Source organism: Periplaneta americana, chromosome 4, assembly GCF_040183065.1.
Source record: "Periplaneta americana isolate PAMFEO1 chromosome 4, P.americana_PAMFEO1_priV1, whole genome shotgun sequence".
NCBI classification, from domain to species: domain Eukaryota; kingdom Metazoa; phylum Arthropoda; class Insecta; order Blattodea; family Blattidae; genus Periplaneta; species Periplaneta americana.
Genome location: NC_091120.1, coordinates 167,332,661 through 167,356,950, shown reverse-complemented (window position 1 = coordinate 167,356,950; position 24,290 = coordinate 167,332,661). Strand labels below are relative to the sequence as shown.

General features: G+C 35.4%; 1 protein-coding gene across 2 annotated transcripts in view; it reads left to right on the top strand.

Annotated features, from left to right (window-relative positions):
* Positions 1–23,395, top strand: part of Top3beta (topoisomerase 3-beta) — a 44,372-nt gene extending 20,977 nt beyond the window's left edge. For both annotated transcript variants that reach the window (XM_069824278.1, XM_069824279.1), the window contains exons 10-15: positions 2,809–3,018; positions 6,239–6,456; positions 11,325–11,549; positions 12,365–12,520; positions 15,178–15,280; positions 22,834–23,395. In XM_069824278.1, the coding sequence (XP_069680379.1) occupies positions 2,809–3,018; positions 6,239–6,456; positions 11,325–11,549; positions 12,365–12,520; positions 15,178–15,280; positions 22,834–23,043 (1,122 nt within the window). In that variant the 3' untranslated portion in view covers positions 23,044–23,395. The remainder of the gene's footprint in view (positions 1–2,808; positions 3,019–6,238; positions 6,457–11,324; positions 11,550–12,364; positions 12,521–15,177; positions 15,281–22,833) is intronic.
* Positions 23,396–24,290: the final 895 nt, after the last annotated feature.

Here is a 24,290-nt window from a genome sequence, read left to right as displayed (position 1 = left end):
TTGACACCAAAGTTGTGACTGCGCTGAATACAACTACCTAACTACCTTAACACATAATATAAGGATCTTCTACTGGGCGTGCTCCAATTCATGTTAGTAAGATTACAATATTTGTTATTAATCAAAATATAATTTAATTGTAGATATTTCACTTCCTATTAAAAATGTTTGGTTAATAAATGAAATTCCATTCATTCCAGTCCACAATTAAAAGACTAATGATTATGCTACCTTTGCACGGTCAAAATACCGCGGCCCTTCAAAATTAATCAGTGGGCAGGTTATATTTCAAACTGAAGAGATTATGTGACAGTTATCACAATTTGAGATCATGATTTGTTTTAGGAATGAACAGAAGCAAGCAGTCCAGAATAACTGACTTTTTTTTTTTTTTTTTGTAAAATAATCACGTGTAATTAAATGTTATTTTACATGTTACTAAATGCTATTTCAGTTAAACGTTTTCCGACTTTTTTTCTTCAGACCACCATAAAACATACAAATGAAGTTATACTGTAATAATAATAATAATCTGTTCTATATCGCTGCAACATGTATTTAGAATGTTGTTGTTGTTTTCTAATGCCAGGCGTTTGACAGTAAAGTCATTTGACCTCTTGCACTCCAATATTTTTCAAAGATATTATCATGGCCTGCCACTGAAGCACAGAAAAAATGGCAAGTTGTAGCCGATTTAAGTGAACACCATATTTTAACGTTTTGGTGGCTACTTCATTCACACACAACCCCCAGAATGTTTGGAGGACCACACCTGCTGTTGGTAGATGGGTCCATTGGACCTAGCTGGGAGATCTTGTTGATCACCAGCTTTCCCTCCTTAAGCCACTGGAGGACGATTTTAGTGCCATAGCAGGTCAGCACTAGGAACAGAAAAGTAGAAAGAGGAGGAAGGAAAGGGAAATGAACCCCTAGGCCTCGAATGCTCTAATGCCTTTGGGGTCGAAGAAAGTAAGAGTTCAGTCAGAGGACTGGATAGGAAAGGGTAAAGAGGGAATTAGGTATTGAATAGAGGAAAATTATACCAAATTCAGTCATTAACTCATCAAGCTGACCAGTGCTAATTGATGAGTATCCCCTCCCTTTAGTTCAGCTTGTAAAATTATGCTTACTAACAGCTGCACCACGGGAAGGTAGGGATGGGACATTGGGTATTTGTCCAGGTTGGTTCCTTAAAGCCTTCAGGCTCTCCCCCCCTGTATCTGACAGATATCCTTTTGCAGCCGTATTTAGAATGTAATGGAAGACATTTCGAACAGTTGCTTTGAAATTCAGATAAGATCTCTTCATTTCCTTAAATAAATAATTCACTAGTTACGCAAAAGATCACTTACCAGACTGTAGTACCGTGAAACAGCAAGAACTTTATCATTGTGAGCTGGCGATCTGCTTGCCGGAAGTAGTAATGAGAGATAACAGGAGTCTTCTGGTCCACTAGGTTTGACTCGCTATGATATATATTTTTTTTTTTGGGTCCAGTGACAGTACATGCTGTAGCTTGAATGGATACAGTTAAGTTATAGAACATAATAGCATTGTTAAGTTGTATACAGAGGAACTGTTGTAGGATGTGCATATGATTTAAATTTATGCATAAGATTTTGTGGTACCTTTTTGTTCTAAGTAAAACATTGGCATAATTTGAATTTAATTGACATTGTAATTCCAATAAGTCAGATGAATACTAGAATATTTATTGAGTTGTTCAGTCTTTGACTTATCTTATTTTTATGCTTGTGAACAGTATATATTCAAATCATGCATACATTAAAATTTAATACATGATATGAGACGAACGTTTTCGCCTTTTCAAGCATCTTCAGGTCTTTATGTTAAAAAACAATTTATATTGAACACATCATTTTACTGTTTCACTGTTTACTGTTCGTCTCATATTATATATTACATTTTAATGTATGCATGATTTGAATATATATTGTTCATAAGCATAAAAATAAGAAGAATCATAAGTAGAGACGAGAATTCCATGCAAATGCATGTTTTTATAGGAACATAGGTCATAGCTGAAACTTAGTACTTACCCATTTCATTACCTTACGGTTCCAAATATTTGTACTTTTCCCGTGCATATTTGCATGTTTTGGCCTTTTTTGGAGGGATAAAAACATGCATAATGCATATTTAAGCAATTTTTAGCTTAATCATGCATATAATATATATTATATTCCGTTTAAATGCATATTTTAATGGTTTTGAATGGACACCTCAGTTTCTCGATTTCTGTGCCCCTTATTTTAGCTTCAGAAATCAGGAGTGAAGAAGGAAAAGAAAGAAAAAACTAAATAACAGAAAAAAGTTCATTCACGTTTGCACCCATAACTTCTTGCGATGTAGAGAGGTCATTCTCTGTTTACAGAAACATCTTGACTGACAAGCACAGAAACCTCACAGAAACCAATTTAGAAATGTTGTTAGTTGTTAACTGTGCAAAAAAAAAGTGAAGTGAAGTGAAATAAGAAATTTGGAACAAAAATTAAAATGCATATTTTAGTGTATTTTTCACCTGATCGTGCATGTTTCATAGTTTGATAGTGCATGAATGCATGCATATTTTGGGATTTTATAGTGCATGAAATTCTCGTCTCTAGTCATAAGACTGAACAACTCAATGAATACATATTCTACTGGCATACTTGTTTTTCATCCGCATGTTAAAATATTTCTGCTAGAAAAAAATGTTCTGTTCCTTAGAGAGTAGTTTGCACAATTTTCTGTTATGAGGTTACATACATTTGATTTCATTTTCTGATTCTGGACTGAAATTTGCAGGTGAAGCTGGTGGAGTGCCAGACGTGTCCTCCTGATTACTTGACAGAATCAGAACTCATCACTCTCATGGAGAAACATGGCATAGGCACAGATGCATCCATCCCAGTGCACATCAACAACATCAGTCAGCGCAATTATGTTACTGTTGCTTCTGGCCGTCGGCTGATTCCCACCCCCCTTGGCATCATTTTGGTTCATGGCTATCAAAAGGTTAGTACACAACCGCATGGTTTTACATCAATCTTCTTAATGTATCCAGCTGTTTGCTGACAACATAAAGTCCACTATAGTCCACTGTAGTCTATTCAGTTGTTGTTTTTCACGAGAAGTGAGGGGTATTTTGATCGGTGTTCATTATAGATGCCTGTTGCTAGTAGCCAGATGTGGGGTGTAGTCAGTATATACTGCAGGGCTGTGTCTTCTGCAACTAGTACTGATGATTTTAATTTACTTATTTTGTGGTTTATGGATGGACGGAATAGAAGAATGTGTTCCAGATATTCATCATGATTATTACACCACAGACAAGTAGGATTATCAGAAATGTGAAATCGGTGTAGGTACAATTGAGTGACAATGTGACCTGTTCTGGCTCTTGTTAAAAATGTTTGAACATGTCTGGGCAAGTTTTTGTACATTTCCAGGTCATTTGGTTTCTTTTGTACAGACTGTAAAATTTTTCCTTTGTCAGAAGAGAGCCAATTGTTGATCCATAGGTTTGTAAAATGAGACTTTACTGAAGCAAAAGCATTGGATAGAGATATTACTTGAAGAGGTCTTGGTTGCAAATATGTTGCCTGTTTTTCAATATTATCGACTTTCTCGTTTCCAGGTATACCACAACGACTAGGTATCCATTGAAATGTTATTTCCTTTCGGAGTTCTTTTAGTTTACTTAGTTGTTTCTGAATTGGAATAATTCTATGTGCATATAGGTTTGGTACATATTTAATTATATTAAATATAGCCCTCTTGGAATTGATAAGTATGCAAATAGATTTTTCAGAAATTTGAGTAACACACTGAAGAGCAGCAGCAATAGCTAGCAATTCAGTGTCAAGACTGGAGGAGGATGAACATGGTATGAAATATCTTTCCTGATATTTTGGAATATAATACCTTGCTCCTGATGTCCCATTATTAGGATTTAGAGATCCATCTGTATAAATTTGAAGGTGATCCTTATATGTGCTGCAGAGTAGTTCCATGGAATCTAACTTAAGAATGTATGGAGGATCATTTTTGGAATGATTTCCTGGAATTTGTATGCTATGTTCTTGAATCACCCATTTCCATGGAGGAATTTCGTTCACAACTGGAGTTTTAGCAATAAGTGTGTCTGTGATATAGATTGGTATTTCTTCTTTTTTTATTTTATAGAAATTACACATGATATCATCTGACAGTTTGAAGAACATCTGAGATCTGGATGAGGCTTGCAATTTTAAATGTATTTTTAGATCCTTTTGTAATGCTGTCACAGCATCATGGTCATATTGGTTGGTAAGTTGGTTGCCAATGCTTCATAAGACCTTCATTGTGGATTTGAAAGGAAATGGAAATGCACTTTTTGGCGAAGAAAGGAACCACATTGCAACAAAGATTTAATTCTAAGATTTCATATTATCCAGCAAAATTATCAATAAAAAATTATAAATGCAGAATATTAAATAGAATATGCTGTTAGGAAAGTCCAGAATAACAGAGAGGGTTTGGAATTGAACGGGTTACATCAGCTGCTTGTCTATGCGGATGACGTGAATATGTTAGGAGAAAATCCACAAACTATTAGGGAAAACACGGGAATTTTACTTGAAGCAAGTAAAGAGATACGTTTGGAAGTAAATCCCGAAAAGACAAAGTATATGATTATGGCTCATAACCAAAATATTGTACAAAATGGAAATACAGTGAATTCCGTGCAATAGGTCCTGTGGTTAGTAGGTTCAGCTGCAAATTAGAACCATGCTCAAAGGGACAAATACAGTACACGTCAATATATCGATGGCTGAGAACCAGACTATTGTAAGTCCAACTTTTTATAAGAAAGAAATCTGTGTTTCATTGTGTTCCAGTTCTTGTCTGCATATATGAATCGAACAAAATTGTACATATTCCTCTCCATAAGGATGCTATGAAGCTATTGTTTCATGAAGCTTTGAATCTCAGGAACTTAAAATAGCTCTCCTGAAAAAAAAAAAAAAATAGTAAAATGGACTTGGAACAGTCTGGTTGTGGGCATCGATATGTATCTAATTCTGGTTAAGAGGACCAGCTACTTTATTGGACTAAAACACATGGTCCCAATGTGGTCCTATTAAGCGGAATCTGCTGTATAAAAATTGGAAATTTATCCTTTGAAGAGGTAGAAAAATTCAAATATCTTGGAGCAACAGTAACAAATATAAATGACACTCGAGAGGAAATTAAATGCAGAATAAATATGGGAAATGCCTCTTATTATTCGGTTGAGAAGCTTTTGTCATCCAGTCTGCTCTCAAAAAAGCTGAAAGTTGAAATTCATTATCATCATCATCATCATCATCATCAGCCACATGGTTTAAGCCTTGTTTGGCTCGTTCCGGTCTCATGAAGTATATAAATTTTAAAATTGTTGAAGCATCTTTTCCTGGGTCTACCTATTTTTCGTTTACCAGTTGGTCTGTAGTCGAATATTAATTTAGGAATACGGTCTTGAGTCATTCTTTCAACGTGTTGCTTCCATTTATTCCTATATTCTATGAGTTTTTCAATTAAATTGAATATATTCAGTTCTAGTCTGATGAAGTTGAAATTTATAAAACAATTATATTACCAGCTGTTCTGTGTGGTTGTGAAACTTGGACAATCACTTTGAGAGAGGAACAGAGGTTAAGAGTGTTTGAGAATAAGGTGCTTAGGAAAATATTTAGGGCTAAAAGGGATGAAGTTACAGGAGACTGGAGAAAGTTACACAATGCAGAACTGCACGCATTGTATTCATCACCTAACATAATTAAGAACACTAAATCCAGATGTTTGAGATGGGTGGGGCATGCAGCATGTATGAGTGAATTCAGAAATGCATATGGAGTTTTCATTGGGAGGCATGAGGTTTTCCCTTTGAGGAGACCGAGACATAGATGGAAGGTTAATATTAAAATGGATTTGAGGGAAGTAGGATATGATGCTAGGGATTGATTAATCTTGCTCAGGATAAAGAACGATGGCGGGTGTATGTGAGAGTGACAGTGAACCTCCGGGTTCTCTGAAAGCCATTTGTAAGTAAGTAAATGCGTTTTGTAGAATTTATGTAAAGATTATGTATTGTTTATTTTTGTATTAATTAATTTCTTTGATGCAGTGGCTATTGTGTGTACCACTGCTTGTAGAATACATATTCCTGAAGCTACATTAGCAGAGTTTTGTGATGGGCGTGTGTGTTGTATAGATTGACCCAGAACTCGTGCTTCCCACAATGAGGTCAGCAGTGGAGGAGCAGTTGAACCTGATCGCTCGTGGACAGGCCAACTTCAACGCAGTGCTGCAGCATACTGTTGAGATATTCAAGCAGAAGTTCCTGTATTTTGTCAAGAATATTGAAGGCATGGACCAGCTGTTCGAGGTGTCCTTCTCCCCTCTTGCTGCTTCAGGGAAAGCTCACTCAAGGTGACAAATATTGTTCTTTAGGTTATTTCTGTCCTTTTTAGACTGAAGGAAAAACGTTTTCCTGAAGAAGAATTTGGGGTTTTTAATTATATATCATGTTTTTAATGAAAAAGAAATTACACTCGATTGTCAGGGAAATGCTTATATCATATCGATCAAACCTGACAACTGCATGTCGACTATATTCGGGTTTTTATTGAATATCACTGGCTTCTGTCTGATTGTCAATTTATATTAAATGTGTTTTTTCTCTCTTTTTGTCTTTCTTCTTTTTGCTCTTGTGCATTATTTATTGGTTTTAATTAAGTTACTGTATTTAGTAAACTGTCCTTGTAAATTTTATGTTATATTATTGACTAAGACCACGCCGTACACGAGCCTGGCTCTTACGGTAGTGGCTAGAAACATTTTTGTTTTATAATTTTAATTTGTACTCGCTAGCTAGCTAGTTAAATAAATTAAATTAAATGTTGTTGTTGTTTTCTAATGCCAGGCGTTTGACAATGAAGTCATTTGACCTCTTGCACTCCAATATTTTTCAAAGATATTATCATGACCAGCCACTGAAGCTCAGATTTTGAGGTGTTCCGAATCCATTTCTTGGTTTGAGTTGCACAATGGGCAGTTAGGGGACTGATATATTCCAATTCTATGCAGGTGTTTGGCCAAACAATCATGGCCTGTTGCCAATCTAAATGCAGCTACAGATGATTTTCGTGGTAAATCGGGAATTAACTGTGGATTTTGATGCAGAGAGTTCCATTTTTTCCCTTGGGATTATGTTATCAAATTTTGTTTGTTGAAGTCTAAGTATGTAGATTTAATAAATCTTTTCACAGAGTAATACGTAGATTTAATAACAGGTCTGTAAGTAGCAGTGCTTCCCTTCTTTGCTAAAGCATCCGCATTCTCATTTCCCAGGATTCCACAATGGGATGGTATCCATTGGAATACAATTCTTTTATTGAGTGATATTAATTGGGAGAGCATTTTAGTTATTTCTGCTGTTTGAGATGAAGGTGTGTGTTTAGAGAATTTATTAAATATCACTTGCTTCTGTCTGATTGTCAATTTATATTAAATGTGTTTTTTCTCTCTTTTTGTCTTTCTTCTTTTTTGCTCTTGTGCATTATTTATTGGTTTTAATTAAGTTACTGTATTTAGTAAACTGTCCTTGTAAATTTTATGTTATATTATTGACTAGGACCACACTGTACACGAGCCTGGCTCTTATGGTAGTGGCTAGAAACATTTTTGTTTTATAATTTTAATTTGTACTCGCTAGCTAGCTAGTTAAATAAGTTAAATTAAATGTAAAATAGTTCATTTCTGTACACCAGGGAAGGCCACATATATACACAATCTGCTTGGAAGAGTTTATTATAATCATGAGGGAGTTTAATATATTTTACAAAATAATGTTATTCAGTTGTGTTTTGACATGGTTGCCAAACATGCGTCCACAATACATGCATAACTATAGAAAGTTAATACAAACTTGGCATTACTCTCATACAGGGCCTAATTTACAATTTCAGAGGCCTGGAGCTTAATTTTCTTTATGAGGCCCCTTTCTTTTCATATATGATAAATAGGCCTATCTTATTTTATTTAAATTCTGTCGCTTATCTCCTTTCACCATGTATTTATTTCACAGAGGTTTTTATTAATTCTCTATTTTGAGGAGAAGGATTAAAAATAAAGTGTACCCGTAAGGTATCAATGATTATGTTGGCAAAAAAAGAGGGTCAGAGCTGATTACATTGATTGTAATACTGGTACTATCCCTTGTTTCGTGTAGTACAGTAATTCAGGGATTTGAAAGGAATGTTCATTTTTCCTAAATTATGGCTTAGGCTTATACAAAAAAAAAAAAAAATACGAGTACCTTGGCTCTCCACAATTTAGTAGCTGTGGCGGATTGTTGTTTCTGTATGCCAAAATCTTCATTAGTCTGCGTTAAAACATTCTTAACTTTTTGAAACTGGAGGTCTCTGTGGGTGAAGGAGTTACTGCTAGCAACATAGGAACGAACATACTTGCTCAATGATCAGCGTTGTTTTTCCTGTCGTTGAATAATTTCAGTAGCTTTCCGCTTTCTTTCATTGGCTCCTAACTCAAATTTGCTTGGGAATTCCATTTTTAATTGTGAACATTCCTACAAAAATACTGTACTTTAACACTATCACTATACACTGATATTGGTTCTAGTCCACACCTGTGCAGTAACGGTCAGCGCGTCTGGCCGCGAAACCAGGTGGCCCGAGTTCGAATCTCGGTCGGGACAAGTTAGCTGGTTGAGGTTTTTTCCGGGGTTTTCCCTCAACCCAATACGAGCAAATGCTGGGTAACTTTCGGTGTTGAACCCCGGACTCATTTCACCGGCATTGTCACCTTCATTTCATTCAAACGGTAAATAACCTAGATGTTGATACAGCGTCGTAAAATAACTCAATAAAATAAATATTGGTTCTATACCAACAGAAATTAGATAAGCTGTAAGGAACACAAGCACTAGGCACTTGGTTTGACACTCAATACAGTGAGAACTGACAATGTTGTTGACTTTGGCTGTTAAATTCAATATTAATAATCACTGTTTAAATAGGCCTACTGTTACAATTTGAATAAACTATACATGATAACCAGCTTTTGCAAGTTGGACACATTAAACTCTTCAATCAACTTATGATTCTAAACTTAAAACAATCAAGTGATTTTTTATGCATTTTCTAACATAATAATTCATTACAGTATAATTATATGTGTACAAAACCACCTTTGCTTATCATAAAATAAATAATTTTTCATTAACGTTTTCGATACATGTGTATCATCTTCAGATGTGAAATGTTAGATTAATATGATGAAAACCTTGCCTATTAGATGGAACTTAATGTGGTAATTTTCGGGTCATGTATATCATAGATCAACCTAAGTTAAGTCCAAGCAATCACACTAATATGATCCGAAAATTACCACTTTAAGTTCCATCTAATAGGCAAGGTTTTCATCATATTAATCTAACATTTCACATCTGAAGATGATACACATGTATCGAAAACGTTAATGAAAACTTATTTATTTTATGATAAGCAAAGGCGGTTTTGTACACATATAATTACAGTCAAACAGCTTATCGGCAAACTTCAACATGAAATCATTACAGTATGTAATTACTTATTTCCCCACTTCTGATTTTCAGTGGCAGAGTCTATTTCATTTTGCATATGGGTAATTCATTTAAAAAAATACTTATTCCTCGATTTTGAGGCTCCCAGAATCATGAAGCCTGAGCACCATAGGCTCCTGCCTAAATCAGGCCCTGCTCACATACAGATAGTTAAATAACAAACAGTAATATTTTCGTGTGTTTATATACAGTATACTAATTAATTCTTGTTTGTGGCTCAGAAACAGTTCTTTACTTGTCCTTGTGTTATTCATAGCTTATTTTATTCTGTTCATCTTACAATAAATTGTATTTATTTATTCTAATTCCGTAAATCCTGCATAGACATTACACATAATCATAGAAATTTCTTCTAACTCCCTGTCACTTTTTACTTCCACATTAGGGACAGCAACACTGTGTGTCCTTTCGTAATAATTAACGATATTGAGAGAGAGAGAGGGAGAGGGAGTAGGAGGGAGGGAGACAGAGAGAGAGAGATATGGTGACATAACTTACTTTATACCAATTAAGAGAGAAAAACCTGAGGCACTTATGCATGATGTTATGAGATGATTAGATTAGATCTTTATTAACCAATAGAATTACAAGCATTCATTGCATCATCATTACACAAGAAAAATGAGATAGCATACAATATAATACAAATAAACTTAATTCTTAAATAAGCTTTGCATGCAAAACTACAGTTCCTTAATTATACATTGAAAGTGAAAAACACTATGGATTATACAAGATAATATAATTATATATTACAATACAACTTAATACTAAATGACATAAAAAAACATTCTTAATTATATTATAAGCTCGATCTTCCAGTCTCTCTGTTCCATTTTTCTAGTCTTGACTTCAACTCAGGCTTACCTGGAACATAAAATGATATGAGATGACATTTTAAAATTTAATGAAAAACCTGAAAAAAATAATTTACAGACAGTATAGAATTGCATGGAGAAGGTTTTAGCTTAAATGAAATTCTTAACTATAAAATAAATTGTTGTTATACTTATAATTATATGTGTATGTTTATTTTGTTCACAATTACAAATTATGTAACTTAAAATGAACAAGTGAGCTTAAATTCAGAAATAAAGCTACTGCTATGCTTAATGCAATCTTCTTGGGAAAATTTCTCATAGAGAGCTTTCTCCTAATTGGCATACAGTAAGTGTATTTTTGTCGAAGATTTTTCTGCTAGAAATAGAGTATCCTTCAAGGGAACTCTGGTAGACAGCAAAATCACATCAAAACTAAAAAGAAATTTATTTCCAGTTTTTGTTTTCAATTTATCACTTGGAGCACTTGATAATTATTTCTGTTTGTGTTTTGAAATTAATTAATAATTCTGGAATTTGTTTGTCAAAACTGTGTTTCTTTTTTGCTAGATGCTCACTGCCCCATTCCCCACATGTTTTCAGTATGCAGAAATTTATCCTGATTTCATTGCCATTTTAGTGCTGTAAATTTTCTATTCAAATATGAATTTTTTTTAGTTGTTTATAAAAAGTTAACAAAAATGCTTACTAAAACTGTACTGATTTTGAATGTATATAAACTGCTACATAAAATTTAATTAAAGATGGTGGTGCAGTTATTATGTCACTTGAAAATACTGAAATTGTAAATTGAGTGAAAAGCCTTAAAAACTTAACGTAATTTATTTGTTTTTCAGATGTGGCAAATGCCGCAGGTACATGAAGTACATCCAGGCAAAACCTTCACGTATGCATTGTTCACACTGTGACGAGACATACAATCTGCCACAAAACGGAAACATACGCATTTATAAGGAGCTCAAATGTCCTCTGGATGACTTCGAGTTGCTGTCATGGTCAGCTGGAGCAAAGGGCAAGAGTTATCCATTCTGTCCCTATTGCTTCAATCATCCACCTTTCAGGTACAGTAGTTAAAAACTAAGAATACAGTTTTTGGTTGCTAAGTTTGTAGATCCCTATTTTATATTTATATAATCACTGTGCTTATGAAATAGGTTACTTTGTGTTGTATGGCCAATATTATGTTTGGTGCTTACAATTTCTATTTTGTACCACGTTTGCTTGAACTGCAAGCTGATAGTTTTGCTATTAGCAGTACTATAGTCCTATCGTTAATATTTCCGGCAGCCAATCACTTTGCAGGTCGACTACATTTAAACGTGTGCATCTTGTGATTCGCTGCTGATGACGTTATGCACTTCCTAAGGCTCGATAAATACTTAATATAATCACCCACCATTTTGGCTCTATAGTTGGCGTTTGCAGAAAGCACACAAGGACATTATTTGGCGCTGAATTATTTGCTCAATTACAGGGCGTTTGATTTATTATCGTAGGAGCTACGACATGATGTTTAACGTTGTGGCAAATAGATTCCTCGTCTGGTAGCTCGGCAACGAAAGAACGAAAATGGCGAATGATACTACCTACCTAGGCATTATAGAGCCTTCACTTCCTAAGGCGTAACAAAGAGGAGGAGTCACGCGGGAAATAACAGCGACGTGACTATAGGAGGCACATGAGCTAAGCTTGGATGCGATTAATATAAGGTAGAAATAAAATTCCTATTAGATAAGTAGTTCAAAGAAGAATTTCAGCCTGTGCAGACCTCTACTAGGACTTTTGGGTAGCATCTTGTATTTGATTTCTTTGCATAAGTCGAATGCATAGGTGAGTATGGGTACAGTTAATTAATACACAATTGTTTGTGGCACAGGGAGATGAAGAAAGGCAGTGGATGTAATTCGTGCACACATCCAACATGTCCGCACAGCCTCAATAGCACTGGTATCTCCAGCTGTGTGGAGTGTGAGGGTGGAGTTCTGGTGCTTGATCCAGCCTCTGGTCCCAAGTGGAAACTTGGCTGTAACAGGTAAAATATTTTGCTGCAGATATAGATTGTCTTGGACTTTTCTTTTGCTAATAATCAACAATAAGTTTTAACTTGAATTTTTTATGACATATGCTACTTCTTACGTACAACGTGTATTTGGAAAGTAACAGCCAGTGAAAAGTTTTGAATAGATTAACATGTATGCATTCTGTTAAAATTAACTATTGAAAAACTTTGTGTCATTTTATGAGTTTGTGTAGTTATTCAGCGTGTAATATTGGTTAGAAAATCGTCTGTAGCTGCATTTAGGTTGGCAACAGGCCATGATTGTTTGGCCAAACACCTGCAGAGAATTGGAATATACCAGTCCCCTAACTACCCATTGTGCAACTCAAACCAAGAAATGGATTTGGAACACCAAAAATCTGTACTTCAGTGGCTGGCCATGATAATATCTTTGAAAAATATTGGAGTGCAAGAGATCAAATGACTTTATTGTGAAACGCCTGGGATTAGAAAAGAACAACATATTGGTTAGAAATGAGCAGTACAATTGAGCGTCGCCCCAAGAGTAAGGTTGCAGCATGTAATCAAAAGCAGACATGGCTTGTTAACTTCTGGTGTCTTAGATAGCACACGCCCTCACACCACACAACGCATCCTTCATTTCATTTGATTTTTCATCTGGGACTACTTTGACCACTCACCATACACTCCTAACCTAGCTCCAAGTGATTATTATATCTTTAGCATTTCAGTCTGGCAGTATTTTGTGAACAAGAGCCAGAAAGTATCAGGGAAGAAATGGTTATCTTCATTGGCATTAAGTTTCTTTTATAAATATATTCAAAAACTTCTTTGCTGTGACAAATGTTTCTCTTATTATGGTGATCATATGTTGTTGTTGTTTCCTAATGCCAGGCATTTGACAATAAAGCCATTTGACCTCTTGCACTCCAATATTTTTCAAAGATATTATCATGGTCAGCCACTGAAGCACAGATTTTGAGGTGTTCCAAATCCATTTCTTGGTTGAGTTGCACAATGGGCAGTTAGGGGACTGATATATTCCAATTCTATGCAGGTGTTTGGCCAAACAATCATGGCCTGTTGCCAATCTAAACGCAGCTACAGACGACTTTCGTGGTAAATCAGGAATTAACTGTGGATTTTGATGCAGAGAGTTCCATTTTTTCCCTTGGGATTGTGTTATCAAATTTTGTTTGTTGAAGTCTAATGGCAAAGTGCATCAACATTGGTTAAAAATGCAGTAATCATAGATTACGAAATGACGGTTAAACAGTAACCATGGTTAAAATGTAATTTCTGTGCACCATTCACAATCACCGATTACTTAAACATGGCTAGCTGACACCTCATTTAACCAGAGTAAAGTCTATGATGGTACACTGTTTCTACAAAATGACTAAAGAAAAGCATCCATACTGCTGCAAAGATAATATTCAACGTCTAAAAACGACTATGCTCACTCCATTCTACATCGAAGTGAACGTGTCCTACATTTTCGCGTTGCATTTGTTTGCCTTTTGGCACTGTTATATTTACGAGTTGCATTTCTTTGTTTTTCAGTGTTGTTAGGTTAAAATCGTACAAAATGGAAAATTGGATGCAAAAATGATTATATCCCAATGTGAGGTTGAAGTATTGATAGACTTACTTACTAGATGTAATATATTATATAAAAAAGAAGTAATATCCATAAAGGAAAAGGATGCAAAAGATGAGTAGGAAAGTGTGTACGATCTAGGATCCCATTTACACCAGGGATTTGTTCATTATCCTAAGATCCATCCATAACCTCTCTTTCTTCAGCCAGTGACATAGAGAAAGAGATATTCGAGTATTCCCTCTTAAAATACAGAAAATAATAGTTACATAGAATCGTAACATAATCAGCCAATCCATAGGAGAAATATGACTGTTTTTGTGTTATATCAAGTGATCCATTTGTAGATTTTGATAAACGAAATCCCTCCTAAAATTTTCTGTCACCTAATTCCTCGTAAGAATTCTCTTTCCACTAAAGAAACTTCACGCTCGCGCTCTATCCAAGTAATTCAAGTATTGTACAATAATAATCGTCTTTGAAATAAACATCTGTGGCTCTGGCCGCCATTTTGCTTTACTTGTTCTACTAATCACTGGTTATCTTCTTTAACCACTCGAATATGGCTGGTTAGAGATTACTGTAGTTAACCTCCTATTTAAGTCATAACCGAGGTCGATCCACTGTAAAAATGCTTAACCACGGGTTAGGTGACAATTTTAACTGGTGGTTACACTAATCGACGTTGATGCACGTGGGCATAAGTATGTAGATTTAATAAATCTTTTCACAGAGTAATATGTAGATTTAGTAACAGGTCTGTAAGTAGCAGTGCTGCCCTTCTTTGCTAAAGCATCCACATTCTCGTTTTCCAGGATTCCACAATGGGAAATAAATAATGGTTGTAAGAAAGGCTTATGTAAGCTATATAACCTTTTTGTTTCTATATAAAGATAAACTGGCAGCTTTTAATTTCCAAACAGTCCCCATATTTTGATGTACTGAATTTAAATATATCCTCAAATTTTACTTAGCATCTACAATTTCAATAAAATGGCACTAATAAATAATTTTAATGTAAAATTTTTATTGCTAAAAACTGAATGAAAATGTATGATGTTGGTTATAGATGTGACGTGATCATTCATCTGTTTGACGACGCACAGAAGGTGACAGTTGAAGAGGGAGTATGCATGTGTGGCGCTCAACTTGTTAATGTGGAATATAAACAGGTGAGTGTAGAGTCTCTTGACTCTCTTCTTAAGGCATCTTATAATAAAATTATTTGTTTAATGTTTATTTATAGCTATGCTTATTTACATACTCACACAAATATCATGAAAGCTAGTTATGCGTGCATTAAAACAGCTGTATCTCTACACCTATTGAAAATTGGACACATGTTTATATTAACTTTTTTACTCAGAATAGTCCATACTATTACCTCCTAAAATATTTACTATTTCTCCTGAATCAACCTGTATAGCGGGTTCAATGGATCAGTGTAGTAAGCCTTAAATCAAGAACATATCTCTCAAAAGCCAAATTAAGGCTGGTCCACAAATGGGAAACGAGAACGGGAAGCAAAGGATGTGAGCGTGAAGATTGTTGATTCACAATAAACTGAGAATGGAAACGACTATGCATAATGATATGCATGTCAATAACGATATGTAAAGTTGACATTACTCATTCTGATGTTATTTGTGTATAGTTGACCAATGGCATTCTCTCATGAGTAGAGAGCAGAATTTAGGCAAAAACCTATTTTTTTTTTCCTTGACACATACAGGCCTGAGATTTAATATTTACATTTTTCATGGAAATATAGGTATAAATATGGGAAATATAGGTATGAATATAGTGGTTTTATAGTGCCTAAAAATGCCTATTTCGACGTTAGTGCCTAATTTTAAGTTTTTTTTTTTTTGCATCATTTTTCGTAATTACTGTTTTTCTTAACATCATGTACCATTTACATTCCAAGACAGATAACTCCTTCCTAGTAGTGAACAACACAATAGAGAAGTACCTCTGGGCCACCCCTTTTCATTCTTACAATCTTTGAATCCTAAAATTATAACTTTCAGTTGGCTTGGGTAGCGTAGTCGGTATAGCACTGGCCTTCTGTGCTCAAGGTTGCAGGTTCGATCCTGACCCAGGTCAATGGCATTTAAATGTGCTTAAAAGCGACAGGCTCATGTCAGTAGATTTACTGGCATGAAAAAGAACTCCTGCGGGACAAATTATTATTATTATTATTATTATTATTATTATTATTATTATTATTATTATTATTATTATTATATCTTCCTCTGTCTGTCAGCAATTTAACACAAACTCGCTGGGTTGTACCCGAATAAGTATTCTCTTACATTCCAAGACAGATAACAATCCCTTCCTTTTTTCACCATTTATAAGTATAGCAGTGAGCGACACAATAGCCACAATAGATCATCTACGGTAAAGCAAACTATGGAAATGTGATTGGTGATTGAAAAACACTAACTTAAAGACATAATGTCTTCATTTTGTGTTTGCTTGTGTACCCTTGTAAAATGTGTGGAAGTTTCTTTTAATCCTAGAATTTTGCATTAAATAAATGTTGAATCTTATATTAGTGACATTGTTTAACAAAAAAGCCTATTTTTTATTTTATAGAGCCTAAATAAAGGAGTTTTCAGGTTGCGGATAGAGGAGACGGCCTCCAGATATGGAGGGTAGCTGCGAATATATTGAATAAGCAGTCGTGGACAGCCGATAAGGGGTGGTCCTCCAGCTTGGGGGTTGGGCGAAGGGCTAACAACCCATCACCGTAAAAAACAGCTTGTTACGTATCCCTATAATAAGCCTCGGAATAGGACTGATTCTCTGGCACGACCACAGCAAAGGAATAAGGATTTGAGATTTGGCACTTGGAACGTAACTAGTCTTTATAGAACAGGAGGGGTAACATTAGTAGCAAAAGAACTAGCTAGATATAGAATAGACTTCGTAGGAGTACAAGAGGTTAGGTTAGATGGGAATGGCATATCACAAATAGGAGATTACTTGTTGTATTATGGGGAAGGAAACAATAATCACCAATTAGGAACAGGATTCTTTGTTCATAAAAGAATAAAATCAGCAGTAAAAAAGGTCGAATTTATCAGTGACAGGTTATCATATTTAGTACTTAAGGGTAGATGGTGCGACATCATAGTTATAAATGCTCACGCCCCTACAGAAGAGAAAGACGACCATATAAAGAATAGCTTCTATGAGGAATTGGAACATACTTTTGATCAGTTCCCTAGATATCACATGAAAATTTTATTGTGGGATTTCAATGCTAAAGTAGGACGGGAGGATATTTTTAGACCAACTATTGGAAAAGAGAGCCTACACGCAATTAGTAGTGACAATGGAGTTAGATTAGTCAACTTTGCCACATCGAAAAATTTAATTGTCAAAAGTACAACATTCCCCCATAAGGATATACATAAATATACTTGGACTTCTCCAGATGGATTGACACACAACCAAATAGATCACATCTTGATAGATAAACGGAGACATACTAGTATAGTAGATATTCGAACTTTCAGGGGTGCAGACTGTAATTCTGACCATTATTTGGTGATTGGAGAATTAAGAGAAAGATTATCAGTAGCCAAGCGAGTAGAGCAACAAGTTAATATTACTAAATTCAATATTTTGAAATTAAAGGACGAGGAAGCTAAGCAAAATTATCAGGTCGAAATTTCGAATAGGTTTGCCACTTTAGAAAGTTCCGACGAAGTTGAGAAAGAATTAGATGTTAATAGCGTGTGGGAAAATATCAGAGATAGTATCAAAATTGCAGCTGAGCAGAGCATAGGTTATTATGAAACTAAGAAAAAGAAACCGTGGTTTGATGAAGATTGTTGCATGGTAGTAGAAAGAAGGAAACAGGCAAAATTGAAATTCTTACAGGATCCAGTTGAGGAGAAGAGAGATAATTATTTCAATGAAAGACGGGAAGCAAGTCGTACACTTAGGAATAAAAAGAGAGGTTACTTGAAGGAAAAACTGAATGAGGTAGAAACAAATAGTAAGAATAAAAACATTCGAGATTTATATAAGGGTATAAAGGAATTTAAGAACGGATATCAGCCAAGGGTAAACGTTATCAAGGATGAGAATGGTGACTTGCTTGCAGACTCTCCATCAATCCTAAACAGATGGAAAAACTATTTTGCGCAACTACTAAATGTACATAGGCCAAATAGAAACGATCGGGACGAAATTGAAATACAAACTGCTGAGCCATTTATACCCGAACCCACGCTTACAGAAGTCGAAATTGCGATAGAAAATCTGAAAAAGTACAAGTCTCCAGGTATCGATCAAATTCCAGCAGAATTAATACAAGAGGGTGGGAGTGCATTATATAGCGAAATTTATAAACTTGTACTTGCTATTTGGGAAAAGGAAATTGTACCAGAACAATGGAAGGAGTCCATAATTGTACCTATTTTTAAAAAGGGGGACAAAACCAACTGTGGTAACTTTCGAGGAATATCACTTTTGTTGACGTCGTACAAAATTTTGTCCAATATTCTTTTGAGAAGATTAACTCCGTACGTAGATGAAATTATTGGGGATCATCAGTGCGGTTTTCGGCGTAATAGATCGACTATTGATCAGATTTTTTGTATTCGACAGATAATGGAGAAAAAATGGGAGTATAAGGGTACAGTACATCAGTTATTCATAGATTTCAAAAAGGCTTATGACTCGGTTAAGAGGGAAGTATTATATGATATTCTTATTGAATTTGGTATTCCCAAGAAACTAGTTCGATTAATTAAAATGTGTCTCAGTGAAACGTACAGCAGAGTCCGTATAGGTCAGTTTCTATCTGATGCTTTTCCAATTCATTGCGGGCTAAAGCAAGGAGATGCACTATCACCTTTACTTTTTAACTTCGCTGTAGAATATGCCATTAGGAAAGTTCAGGATAACAGGGTTTGGAATTGAACGGGTTACATCAGCTTCTTGTCTATGCGGATGACGTGAATATGTTAGGAGAAAATACACAAACGATTAGGGAAAACACGGAAATTTTACTTGAAGCAAGTAGAGCGATCGGTTTGGAAGTAAATCCCGAAAAGACAAAGTATATGATTATGTCTCGTGACCAGAATATTGTACGAAATGGAAATATAAAAATTGGAGATTTATCCTTCGAAGAGGTGGAAAAATTCAAATATCTTGGAGCAACAGTAACAAATATAAATGACACTCGGGAGGAAATTAAACGCAGAATAAATATGGGAAATGCGTGTTATTATTCGGTTGAGAAGCTCTTATCATCCAGTCTGCTGTCGAAAAATCTGAAAGTTAGAATTTATAAAACAGTTATATTACCGGTTCTTCTGTATGGTTGTGAAACTTGGACTCTCACTCTGAGAGAGGAACATAGGTTCAGGGTGTTTGAGAATAAGGTGCTAAGGAAAATATTTGGGGCTAAGCGGGATGAAGTTACAGGAGAATGGAGAAAGTTACACAACACAGAACTGCACGCATTGTATTCTTCACCTGACATAATTAGGAACATTAAATCCAGACGTTTGAGATGGGCAGGGCATGTAGCACGTATGGGCGAATCCAGAAATGCATATAGAGTGTTAGTTGGGAGACCGGAGGGAAAAAGACCTTTAGGGAGGCCGAGACGTAGATGGGAGGATAATATTAAAATGGATCTGAGGGAGGTGGGGTATGATGATAGAGACTGGATTAATCTTGCACAGGATAGGGACCGCTGGCGGGCTTATGTGAGGGCGGCAATGAACCTTCGGGTTCCTTAAAAGCCATTTGTAAGTAAGTAAGTAAATAAAGGAGTTTAAGAGTCTATTTTAGGCACTGAAATGCCACTTTTTAGGGCCTAAAATTCCGCTCTCTACTCATGAGTACAAGCCAGCCTACATAAATACATGTTAACCAACTTCAACATTTATGACATAGAATATTTAAGAACTCAATTCACGTGGTAATCTGGTCACATATACATGTAGCATATATTGAAAGTGATTCTACTGAATTTCTGACTTAGTTAAAAACGATGCATGAAGAAGAAATGTCATGGCCTCCTTGGTACAAAATATACGATGACCAAATAGTTTTATTATGACAACAGAAATAATCTAGTAGGCTGTGATAGGGAATGGGAAACACAAAGTTACAATTTCGGCAACTTTCACGAGGTGTTCGAGAATAAGGTGCTTAGAAAAATATTTGGGGCTAAGAAGGATGAAGTTACAGGAGGATGGAGAAAGTTACACAATGCAGAACTGCATGCATTGTATTCTTCACCTAACATAATTAGTAGTGCTGTTGATCGATCAAAATATTTAATCGATTAACTATTTGAATTTAATCGATAGATTAATCTAGTTTTGATCGATTTGGAAAAATGTTTTAATATACTGTAATACAAAATTATCGAGTTTGGTGATGAGCATAAGTATTAAATGCTGTATATATATTGTGTCGTTATATTACAAAACAACTATTTTAATTACTTACTAACATATTTATTATGAGGCTTATAATTTATTATGTCAATTTCTCCGGGAATTTTTTAAATAAGCCTAAATAACAAAAAGTATGAAGAATCACCGAGTTAATACTGCTTCGTCCATGATTTTAAACATCTGAGTGCATTCACGTGCTCCGAATTAAGTGCTGCTCTACATTTAGTAACAGTGGTTCCTGCATCACTAAACACGAGAAAACTTTTTATCTGCCAAGCACTTCTCCACGATCGTTCAATTTAAATTCAAACGTTTCACTGAGTTTACCTTTCAAATTCTCATATTATGACAATGGAGTTTACACTTTTCACAAACCACAGGAAATCGAATTTTTTCTTTATCAAACTGAACACACATCTTCATATACAAACTCAGTACAGAAACTGCAACTTCAAAAGTACAGCGGTCGAAACAGAAGACTTCCCCCTATTGTAATAGAATTACCAGATTTTAGAAAGAGAAGAAAGTAGTTATGCTCTCTCTTGCACACAGTGTAGACATGGCTATTTTATAAGGGATGAGGAGAACGAATCCCAGAAAAGTATGTATTTCATATGCTAGGAAGATGAGCTGACAACAAGATGGAAGTTTTCTTGGAAAACCATAAAACTTAATAATGGTTTCGTATTGTGTTTCAACTTTCAATAGATGGAGTCTAGGTCACTGTCCTCATATCTCCATTTCTTTCTGAAGTGTTTGTGCAAAGATTTCCCCTATGCTACCACCTTTGCAGTTAGAAAATAACAGTACTACTGTGCTTTTAAGTAAGCAATTTCCGAGAGAGGAATATTGTCTGAATTTTTAGTACGAGTTTGTATAAACAAAATAATAATTATTATCAACTACAACCGATTAATATCAATCGACTCGATTATTCTATTAAATATTTTTGATCGATTAACCTTACAACAGAAATTGATCGATTAATCGATTAAATCCCACAATACTAATAATTAGGAATATTAAATCCAGATGTTTGAGATGGACAGGACATGTAGCACATATGGGTGAATCCAAAAATGCATATAGAGTGTTATTTGAAAGATCAGAGAGAAAAATACCTTTGAGGAGGCCGAGACGTAGATAGGAGGGTAATATTAAAATGGATTTGATGGAGGTGGGATATGATGCTAGGGACTGGATTAATCTTGCTCAGGATAGAAACCGATGCGATGGTGGGCTTATGTGAAGGGAGCAAGGAACCTCTGAGTTCCTTAAAAGTCATTTGTAAGTAAGTAATGACTATTGGGCAGATGTTGATGAAAAGTCATCTTATTTTTCACATTAGGATGATGCCTATTAATATGAAAATCCTTTCTATGTTAATATCAACGTAAAAAAATAATTTCTTATGTTGCATTTTTTGACGTTTTTGAACTAATAGGTCATTTTTATATTTTTTTCGGCATTTTTTGATCATTTTTAATACTTTGAAGATCTTTTAGATCATTTGGAATGCGTTTTACTTTCTTCTTTACATATAGATCTGTTACATCTTTTTTTAAGCAAATAGATCAGTAATAATTACCTATTGTATAGGTGAATAACAGTGAAGTTTGAGTTTTATAGTCCATCTCTCATTCTGCTGAAGACTTCACCTCACACAACGGAAGTAATATAAAATGCTTCACAACAGTTAAAGTGAGGGCTTTGTTCTTTTGTCGGTACCAGGGGTTGTGTCTTTAGAATTTATATTTGGAATGGGGAAACTTTCACTGTTTCCTGAATAATAAGACATTGTGTCCCCAATACGGTTCGGAAGGGATCTACTGCAGTAGACAGTATTTTTAACACAAAGATTGCAAAAATACACGCTGCGCCCACAATTTGTTTTGTCATTCACACTCCCTCATTTGGAAGGTCTGGCGACGGAGACCACCCCTGATTGAAACACATTGTAAACCCTCATTAAAATCTATAGTTTTCCCTTGAAACCTTCATTTTGTTGCATGCCGTTTTCCTTTATCTTGGTCAAATTCCAGAAAGTTGCCTCCTCTCTCCGAATTTGGTGGGCAGTCATTGAAACTAGGTGATTAATTTTTAAGAAGTTGTGGTGCGAGTACTTTGAATAATATGTAAATGTCATTTTCTTTTAATTTTATGTAATTTCTCCATTATTTTAAGGGCATTTTATTGATAATTTTAAGTAGATTTTTAGGTTATCTACATCCGCCCTCTAGTAATGACATTCATGACTTAGTTATAAAGTTCTGCCTCTTTCTCCTTAGGACAAAAGTAAACTTCCGAAAGAGGCGACGGAGATGAGTGGGTGTGTATTCTGCTCACCCTACTTCACACCACTTGTTGAGAAGCACCGAGCTGTGACACGACCCCCAGGTAGCAGGGCTCCTCGTGGGCGTGGAGGTAGGGGCAAGAGCAGGGGAAAGCCAAGACCGCCCAAAGACAAGATGGCGCAGTTGGCAGCTTACTTTGTGTGAAGTGCAGTGCTTGGACTGGTGGGTGTTTGTAACCATTCTGCTGCTAGTGAAGATAAGTGAATCTCATGTCTTCTCATTGTTTGATATTGAAACTCTTCTAATGTTATCCAGAGTTATGTATCAAAATGTTTACCGGCCGCTACTTTATACGGCTGGAAATCTAGCTGCCATTGTTCATGCCAGCATATAGTACGAATGCAATAACAGTAACAAAATGATATGTATAGTTTCTGGCTGTAATACTTTGTAAGTTGTTCATTAAATGTTTTTTGCTGTGTAACTGCAAACAATTAAGAGGTTGTGTCGAGATTATTTAATAAAAATGCTGAGAAGAATAGAATTCTGATACTTATATACTGGTAGCTAATTATTTTTTCTTAGTGAGTCTTAGTGAGTCTCTCTCCTGTTCAGTCTACAGAATTACTGCATTTGCTTTTAATTTTTACTGAATCAGTGGTGATGGTGGACATTTTCTATCCTTCTGAGTTTTTAACTTTTGGCCTATCATATACCCAGATTGCTCTGCCTTATAGGCTTTGACAGTAACAACTTTTGTCAGGTTTACTATGCTGTCATCTAGTTGTTACATGAGGAGTCACGTCATAACTCCCATTTGAATTGCATTAGTGACTGTACTGTCATCTCGTGTTCGTTTATGGCGGACGGGTGGCGATCCTGACAGTTGTTCTCTTCAAAGTGCAACCAATTTTAACATAGGAATGAGCAATCTATATGGGATCTGGGTTAATATCTAGTTAATAAATTTGTGTCGACCATAGTTACGCATTCATGCTATATGTCTGATCTGTTTAGCATTCTTCTTAGAGTGTCCTTTTAGAAATATGCTAAACCAATTGAGATGTTATTTCCATTTAATACGAGAAAAATTCGTACCGGCACCGGGAATCGAACCCAGGACCTCTCAGCTCTGCGCGCTGAGCGCTCTTTCCAACTGAGCTATGCTGGGACATGATACACGGCACCGGCCGAATCCCCCTCGTAATGCTTTTTACGGCCTTACTACCTGCATTTGAGACGATACACGTCATATATATGCAGGAGCGCATATTTAAATGTGACTTTATGGCCATATTCAACATCAGTTTGTGAAAATCGTATTAAGTGGTAATAATACACATTGGCTACTTCAGAGTAGTCGTGTAATATTCAATGAGGTGGGCGAGACCTCATACATAATGAATATGTGATGTATTAACTGTTAGCAGTTTTCACAAACTGATGTTGGA